Consider the following 8,323-nt stretch of genomic DNA (forward strand, 5'->3'; position numbering starts at 1 on the left):
GTCATGTAAACCCTCACCGAAAACGGGAAAAGCCAAGAGATGGTTGCTTGGTGTAGGGCGAAGTCAACAAACAGCCTTTGATATTTGGAACTGGCTTAAGAAAGCCACTCAGCAAGGGAGGAGCAGAGACGCATATGCCTGAGCTTTTCATGGGGGAGGGGTGGGCACACATACACACTCATGTTCTCAATGTCCACGGAGTTTATACAGACTCAGGGTTACCCTACCAAGGCAGTGAAGAATTGCCCCTGTGGTGTGGCCTCAGCATGCTGGGTGAGGGATTTTCCTTCCCTTTTGGGGTAAGCCAGAGATCAGGGGCTGGAATCTGGCAGTGGGGTCAGGCTTCGACTTTAGGCACGGAGATTTTTCTTTCAATAACTTACAATCATGCGGCTTATGCTCGGGGCAGCGACCTTCCATTCCAACTTCCGAGAAAGTCGGTAAGAGAGCCAACGACCAACCGTGTCTCGTTTTAGAACCCAAGACGGGGCAGTTGGGGGTCTAACGCCGTGTACTTGCGCGTTACGTCAGCCCCTGCGTCACTTGTCATTGGCGGATTCAGAAACCAACTTTGAATATCAACGTTAGCGAAAACGGTTTTCTACTTGTTACATGCGTCTACGTTCGGCAGGCTTTCGGCCACAACACGTTTGCCAAGGCAAATACATCAATTACTGCAAATTCACACTTTAGTCATTCAGCCGGACTTTACTCTCCCTTCCCCCTAGTAACCGTGGCTGCCGTTTCCCCCCATGCGGATCCAAATCCTCCTCCCGTGGCACCAGAAGCTCCTTAAAGCCGACCGACCGGAGTCGAAACGAAACCTACATGGCGCCACAGGCCCCACTCCCCACAAGGGAGCAAGATGGCGGAGACCCAAGAGTGAGTTTAGCAGCAGAAACCCCACCCCTCTCTCCCACGTCCGCCATCAGGCACCCTCGTTTCTCCTCCGGCGCCCCGCATCTCTCCAGACACCGGGGAGGCATCTCGGCGACCGCCACCTGGTCCCTCCGGACCACCCCGACCTCACCCACCACGTGATGGTACTAGTACTAGACATTTAAGCCACGTGTACCACAAAAGCAAGGCCCCGAAACGGAAAAAGCCGGACATCCAGAGACCCAGCTTACTTACCTAACCGCCTTCCGCAGCAAAGAGCGTGCGCGCGCTAAGGCGCCGCAATTTATAGTGTGCGGCCGCTCTAAGGCCCGCCCCCAGCCGGCGCCATTCCGGGCACTTCCTGAGGCGTCCTAGACAGCGCCTGTGTCGGGGTCCCCGCGTTCGGGCTTGGAGAAGGAATAAACGCCTGTGACCGCCACAGATTTTCTGAAGACATGAGAGACCTTGAGTTTGGGAAAAGAGAGAAATAGCTATGGACGTTTTGAGAACCGTTGTTTTGTCAGGCTCGCCAGGCAGTTCGGCGGACAGCCACACGGGACGGCGAAAAAGAAAGACCCCGAGGATGGGCGGGGCCAGAAAGGGAAGCGACTCCCGCGGAGCCGGAGGCGGGGCGGATGCTGAAAGGCGTGGCCTACGCAAATCGCTCGCTTCGCGAGAGTTAGAGAGTCTCCAAAGCGGACGGGTCTGGGGGAGCTTCTGACAAGGAGCCGGAGAGACAGGGATCCGAGGCGGAAGTTGCGCGGGGAGAGGCGGGGCCAAGGAAATGACTAGCTGAAAGGCAGGACTCTGGATCTGGGGGAGGACCGGCCTGTGGACCCGATGTTGGCTAAACGAATTCCCCCATCCCTCTGGTCCATGGCCTCCCAAACGACTCCTCCTGGTCTGTCTGCTGTAGGCCGCTTGGAGGAGGCGGATCGTAGGACATCCTGGAGTCTTCCCACGATGATGATGATGCAGCTGCTCTGGGCCTGCCTCACAGCCCCCTCTCCTCTTCTCTGCCTGCAACAACTTAAGAAGGACCCCCGGGCTTGTGTAGGCAAGGCTAACCAAACCCTGACCCTGCCCATCAAGCAGTACCGCACCTTCCCGAGCAACCTGCCCCTAAGTGAAAAAGCCCATGTCCCCCAGAGTGAATCCAGGTCTGTTCTTTGTGCTCTCTGCATCTAGTGGTGGAGACAGGCGGTCCCTGTTTACAGTGACATCCCACACCTAGACTGCTAGGTCAGAGAGGAGGGAGCTGAGGGGGTAGAACAGACTCCCAGTCTGAGGGCAGAGAGACCCAGGTCTTTAGTATTTTTATTGGGTCTGTAATTTGGGGCTTCCGACGCAGTGGAAGTCACGTTGAGCATTTTCCTTTTGTTTGGAAATTAAATGAGTTTGTGAAAAAGGAAAAGGCTTCTTTCGTTTCTGTGTTTGTGGGTGTTTTTTTGTTTTGTTTTCTTCAGATAATGGAACAGGGAGTCCATTTTTTTGTTACTGAAAAATATATGGGAGGGTTTTTGTTGTTGTTGTTGTTTAATAAAAAGAGGGAGTTAAACCCAACCCCAAACAAACCCACACAGTGATCTTTCTGTAGGGCTTCTGAGGATATAATCTTGACTAGAGCACACAGCCTCATCTTTCTCCCACAAAGCAACTGGTGGGTTTGAATGAAGAACTTTGCATTTCCGTCATCCAATGCTCACCCAAGGCACCAGAGTATTTTCTTAAAAAAAAAAAAAGCCTTATTTTAGATGGGACAGAGAGCTGTTTTCTATCATTTGCATTTCTATTTGAATAATTGGAATGAACTGTAAGAAACACTGGCCACGTGTCAGCTACTAACAAGCCAACATAACATTCAGTATTCTCTATTCCAGACTTGACTCTCACTATTGGGACCTTTCTCCAACTCACAAATGTGAAGGCCTCCCTCTACCCAGCATCCTGGCCTTGCAGGTTTCTTTAATCCTGAGACAGAGAGAGTTTGGCCACATACATTCTCTTCCCGGTCCTCAGTTTCACACAAGAATCATCACGGGGAAAGAAGAAATAATGTCCCAGTAGAAGAGAGTTCCTAGAACAAGGAGGAGAGATGACTTGGATGGCTTGGCAGAGGCTCCTGGACACTAACCAGGCCACTGTGATTAATTGTCTTGGACACTGGCATGGGGTTGTTGAGAAGGATTGGAGGGACACTTGGCTGTCTGCTCTGGAAGACACAATGGATCCTCCAGAGCATGAAGACATTCTGAGCAGGGCCAGTCCTTTTGCCAATGGCTTGCCAACTGCCTCAGCCACTTCTCCCAGACTCCTTCATGGTGATCTGGTATGGGAAGCAGAGAATGGGAAGAGAGTGTATACAGATGAATCCTTTAGTCTCATCTATTAAGAAGCCTGGCGGGCTGGGTTTCTGGGGTGGAGGGAGGCCTTCACCCTTGTGACACAGAGGTGAATCCCAATCACATTCTCATCATTAATATTGTTCCCCACTATATCCTCCCATCATAGTGCTACCTTAAAGTTACCCCTGACAAGCACATGGCTGATTGCTATGTAGCCTGCAGCTTTAACTACAGGAGCAGACACATGCTATGGCTCTCCAGCCTCTTGAGGACGGCCACTCCCCCTTACCTGCCCCTGGCACTGGTGTTAGGTCACTCCTCCAATGTACTCAGGGACCTTTAGGGTCAGGGTACAGCCTACTTTGTTATGTATGTGGTTACTTGTGATTGGGGCTTGCACAGCCTGAGTGTATACAAGCCTTAGTTGGAACTAGATTCTGTCTCTGCGTGGACCTGGCTCCTGAAGTCATGGTGGTCCCGGAGGTGAGCCCTTGCATGCCTTATCTTGTCTGATGTCTCTTTAATTTTACCCCTCAATGACACAACTGCCCCTTGGGCCCATTTGATTGTGGGGGCTGGAACTCCACAGCTTGGGTCAGGTGCACCTTAGTCCTCAAAGTAACATCCTTGTTTTTCATGACTCTAAAGATGTGCAGCAGATTTACCTGATGCAATGCGGGGTAATCACAGACAAGGAAAGACTGGGGTAGTGACTGTGTCAAGAAGGCTGGGTATAAATTAAGGTTAGGAGGACAGTCTTTCCGCAGGTCCAGTGGACTTTTAGAAGAAAAGGGTGAAGAGGTAGAGTCTTAATAGGTAACCAAACCCAAAGGAACACACCGCCGTGAGTCAATGCTGACTCATGGCAACTCTACGGGACAGGGGCGAACTGCCCCTGTGTGTTTCAGAGACTGGAACTCTTTATAGGAGCAGAAAGCCTTGTCTTTCTAGGACAAGGCGGCTGGGAGTTTTCAACTGCTGAGCTTCTGTTGTTAAGCTGCCCTATGTATAATCATTCTGCGGGGACTCAGGAGGAAAAGATGGGACCAGGAGGGAAGACCACTTGGGAGGAATCCCAAGGCTATCCCAAGGAAGAGGGCAGGCCCTGGGAGAACAGCCAGCAGGATCTTGGATTCGCTGCAGTCGGCTTAGGGGCGGGTCCCAGGTAGAAGGGGCGGGTCTGGGAGTCCCATGCTCCATCACAGGCGCCCTGTCCTACTTGAACCACGTGGGCATGTGGAGCAAAGGGACAGCTTTGAAGGAGTGGCAGGTGAACTTCCGGCGGAAGGTCTCTAGGCGCTTGTCCAGGCAGATCACAGACTTGGCCTCCCAGGGTAACCCTGATTCTGTGTAGTCAGCATTCTGAGTGGGCCCCCTCTTCTCCTCGGAACTGAGCTCTTCAGAAGCAGCCTGGACAAACACCCTGATGAGGTCCTGGGCCCCACTCCCTTTGCTTTTTGATTTTGTTATTGCAGGGAATGGGCCCGACCTCCTTTGCATGGCTGTCCCAGAGGTTAGGTGATGCTCCCAACTAGGGCCCCCTCCTTGGAGGCCCCACTCCCTGAAAAACTAGCTAGGACTTCTCAGTGAGGCGCTGGCCCCGCCTATTGAACCGTCACCCCGCCCACTCTTGGCGCTTCTCAGGAGTCCACCCCCTATTGGCCAGTGTAGTGAGGCCCCGCCCCTAACGTCCTGCCGGCTCTAGCAGCCACACCCACGAAGCCGCACCCCCATCCTTCCAGACACAGGCTGCCAGCCCCCAACTCCTCTCCCGAGAGGCCCCGCCCTGCCTCCATGTCCACTCCGCTTCCAGGAGGACTGGGCCCCGCCCACCATCCCACGCTGCCCCTGGTCCTGGGTATGAGTCCCCTCCTCTGGGAGGTGGGTCTTGTCTAACTCCTCTCTGGTCTCCCGCAATAAAGCAGAGGCACCGCCGGACTGTCTGCTCTGTCCAGCCTGTCCCTCTTGCCCTGGCCCCTGTCCCGCCTGCACGTCTCCAGACGCCGCCAGCTTGGGCGGCCCTAAGGACCCCGCGTCCAGAAAGGGCAATGACACCAGATATTGCTGCGGGTTCTCTTTTAATGGGGGCACGGGCGGGCGAGGGCGCTCAGGGGTTGGCCGCCATGGTGTCCTGGATCCAGTCCCGGAATGAAAACACACTGGTGAAGATGGCCGGCTTCCCGACGGTGGCGCATGGGTTGTGGCCCCAAGACAAGATGCCTTGGAAGCTGCCATCGCAGATCAGGGGCCCGCCCGAGTCACCCTAGGCGCACAGAGGGGACAGTGAGAACGGTCAGTCTGTGGACCCCCAGCCCTCAGAGCGGGGCTTGCAGGTCACACACACAGAGACGGCTCGGCTCTGGGGAAGGAGACCCTTGTTTCCAGGGTCCGGCTGCCGGAGAAGCTAGGCGGGGATTCTGATGGAGTGGGCAGTGGCCGGAGTCCTGCCAACGGGGATGGTGGCACTTCAGGGTCCGCTGTCTGCACAGGAGATCGTCCGTGCAGACAGGTCACTAGGAGTATGGACAAGCCCTGTCTCCGAACCCTTCTCCCAGGAAGGTCCTCATCACTGGACACCCCTCTCATGGGGGGTGGTATGGGGAGCTACAGAGGGGCTGTGAGGAGGGGGCAGACAAGGCCAGATCTGAGTGTGGGATGTCCTGCTGGTGTCTGGTGGGGGGTGGGCAGGAGGGGCAGAGGCTGAAGGCTGGGAGAGGGTGAGGGCGGCTGTGGACCAGACCTGGCCAAGGGCAGGGACGGTGGGAGGAGAGGAGAGGACAGACATTCAGAAGGGGTGGGGCTGATCTGCTGGAACAGGGGAAGGGTGGGCGGGCACAGTGGCTTGGGGATGGGGCATGTGGGAAGGGCCGATTTGGTGAAGCCACTGGGTTCACAGTGGGGCTTGTGAGGGATCCCAGTGGTTGGTATGTGGTGTGTGTGCTTGTGTGTGTGTAGTTCGTGTGGTGAGAGTTTGTGAGTGCCCTTGTGTGTGTATGGTAAGTGTGTGTCTGTGTGTGTCGTATATGTGGTAAGTGTGTGTATGTGTGTGATGTGCATGTGTGTTGGGCTCTGTGTGTGTGTGGTGGGTGCATATGTGAGTGTATGTGTGTCTGGGGTGTATGTGTGAGTGTCTACGTGTGCATGCCTGAGTGTGGTGGATATGATGAGTGTGAATGTGTGTGTATGGTATGTGGAGTGGGTGGGAGTGTGTAGGTGGGGGTGCCCAATGCCCATGGCCTCTTGGAGATGCTGAGCTGTCTCTCAGGTTAAGCACTTGGCTCATCTCCGTCCCAGACTGTCCCCTCGTGAGCGGCCAGCAGGCCTGGTGTTCTCTCCCTCAAAGGGCTGCAGAATCAGACTCTTCCCCGCCCTCCCTGGCGCCCCCCCCCACCCCCCCCGTCCAAGCCCCCAGCGTCATTGCCCGGCCAGCTCTTCTCCTGCGGCCTCTTCCCCGCCGGGCCGCCAGAGGGCGCTATCTGCCCCGCCCTCCGAGCCGGTGCTGCGGGCGCTCGGCCCCGCCCCTCCGCTGCTCCTCCTCCCGAGGCCACGCCCAGACCCCGCCCCGAGCTCCAGAGGGAGCAGCTCCGCCAGGCTCTCGGACCTCGAGTCCCCGCCACCGGACTCCCTCTTCCTCACGGACTCCGGGCCGCTCCACTCAGGGCCTTGCCGTGCGGCTTCCCCCGAGGGTCGCCCCCATCCGATCCAGGTATTTGATGCTCACCTTTGCGTGGGGGTCCCCTCCCTGATGAGGGCCTTTGTCCCCTCCCTCCCCCAGTTCTCTGAGCGCCCCCGCCCCGCCCCCACGCACACGGTCGCGCACGTGTTGCTTGTGGGGGGTGTCAGTGCCCCTCACCAGAACGGGGGGGCTCCTTGAGGGAGGGGGCTCTCTATGGCTGCCTCACGGTGCCCCCCGGGGTCTGGGGCAGGTGGTCGACCCCACGGGGTGTGGGGAGGAAAGGACGAATTAGGGTGTGGAGGGGTGAGACTCTGGGGGTGCCTGGAAGGAGTTGAGACCCTGAGGTGGGCCTGGCGCCGACATCTGGTCAGCAGTGGAGACGGGAGACTCGAGCCTGCTAGTTTTGGGGGGTCGCCCCTGGGTCCCCTCCGCCAGTCTTGTACGGTGGGGCGGGGGCGGGGGTGTTGTCGAAGGGGAGAGGGACAGGGAGGGGACTGACTCACCACACAGGTGTCCTTGCCGCCCTCGATGTGCCCAGCACACAGCATCGTGTCCGTTATCTTGTGGGGGTGGGCCTTGGCACACACGTCATTGGGGTAGATATTGACGTCCACGCAGTGCAGTTCTTGAGGGTACACTTCTACGGGCCCGGGAGAAGCAGGGCTGGGTCCTCGCTCAGGCACAGCAGCACCCTGCCCTCCGACCCCGGCATCAGGGCCCTCCGTCCACCCCCTGAGTCAGACCTGGGCGCCTCTGCCCCTCCTCCCGGTGGACCCCCACAGGCAACCTGGTTGGGCCAACACATACTCCCTTCTGGTTTGATGCTGCCCCAGCCTGAGGCGAGGCAGGTGCTCCCCACTTGAGGCTCCTGGGTGGGCAGGGCCAGGACCTGCACGGTGGCTGTGATCTGCGCGGGCACCTTCAGGCGCAGCAGCATGAGGTCGTTGCTGTAGTCGTTCTGTACAAAGGGATCCGGGTTGCTCTTGTTGAAGCCCGGGTGTGGGAAGACGCCGCCGACCTGGGCGTACTGGCCGGGCTCTCCGGGATCCTCCAAGCTGTGGCGGCCCAGCCAGAGCTGGTAATTCCTGTGGGGAGAGAGAGCTGGAGGGATGAGGGGAAGACAAGAAGGGGGAGGAGCAGAGGGCAGGGAACCTGGGGGAGGGTGCCCTGGGAGAAACAATCAGAAAGGCGAGGGAGAGAAGAAGAAGGAGGAGGAGAAAGCTAGGAGGAAGAGGCAGGAGAAGGAAGGGGGCAGCGTACCGGGAGTGAGACAGCCAGAAGTGGGCACCATGAGGACACACACCGGATGGAAAGGGGGCCCAGGACGTAGGGGGAGAGAGAGAGAGGCAGAGAGGGCTGAAGTGGTGACCAGGTGAGAGACCAGGGCAGCAGTAGGACAGAGCTGAGGGAATTGGTGGGGGGC

At 57.3% G+C, this 8,323-nt stretch overlaps 2 protein-coding genes across 2 annotated transcripts in view; one reads left to right on the forward strand and one right to left on the reverse strand.

Annotated features, from left to right (window-relative positions):
- Window positions 1-5,285: 5,285 nt before the first annotated feature.
- Window positions 5,286-8,323, reverse strand: part of LOC101656202 (kallikrein-1-like) — a 5,576-nt gene continuing 2,538 nt past the window's right edge. Inside the window, exons 3-5 of the mRNA XM_004710455.2 lie at window positions 7,708-7,985; window positions 7,404-7,540; window positions 5,286-5,487 (exon numbers count right to left, since the gene is read on the reverse strand). Of these exons, the coding sequence (XP_004710512.1) occupies window positions 5,332-5,487; window positions 7,404-7,540; window positions 7,708-7,985 (571 nt within the window). The 3' untranslated portion in view covers window positions 5,286-5,331. The remainder of the gene's footprint in view (window positions 5,488-7,403; window positions 7,541-7,707; window positions 7,986-8,323) is intronic.
- Window positions 6,827-8,323, forward strand: part of KLK15 (kallikrein related peptidase 15) — a 46,152-nt gene continuing 44,655 nt past the window's right edge. The window contains exon 1 of the mRNA XM_004710453.2: window positions 6,827-6,930. The gene's annotated coding sequence lies outside the window, so the exon portion shown is untranslated. The remainder of the gene's footprint in view (window positions 6,931-8,323) is intronic.

This window comes from Echinops telfairi, unplaced genomic scaffold (genome assembly GCF_000313985.2).
Source record: "Echinops telfairi isolate 266 unplaced genomic scaffold, ASM31398v2 ScPeMD7_655;HRSCAF=1070, whole genome shotgun sequence".
NCBI lineage: Eukaryota > Metazoa > Chordata > Mammalia > Afrosoricida > Tenrecidae > Echinops > Echinops telfairi.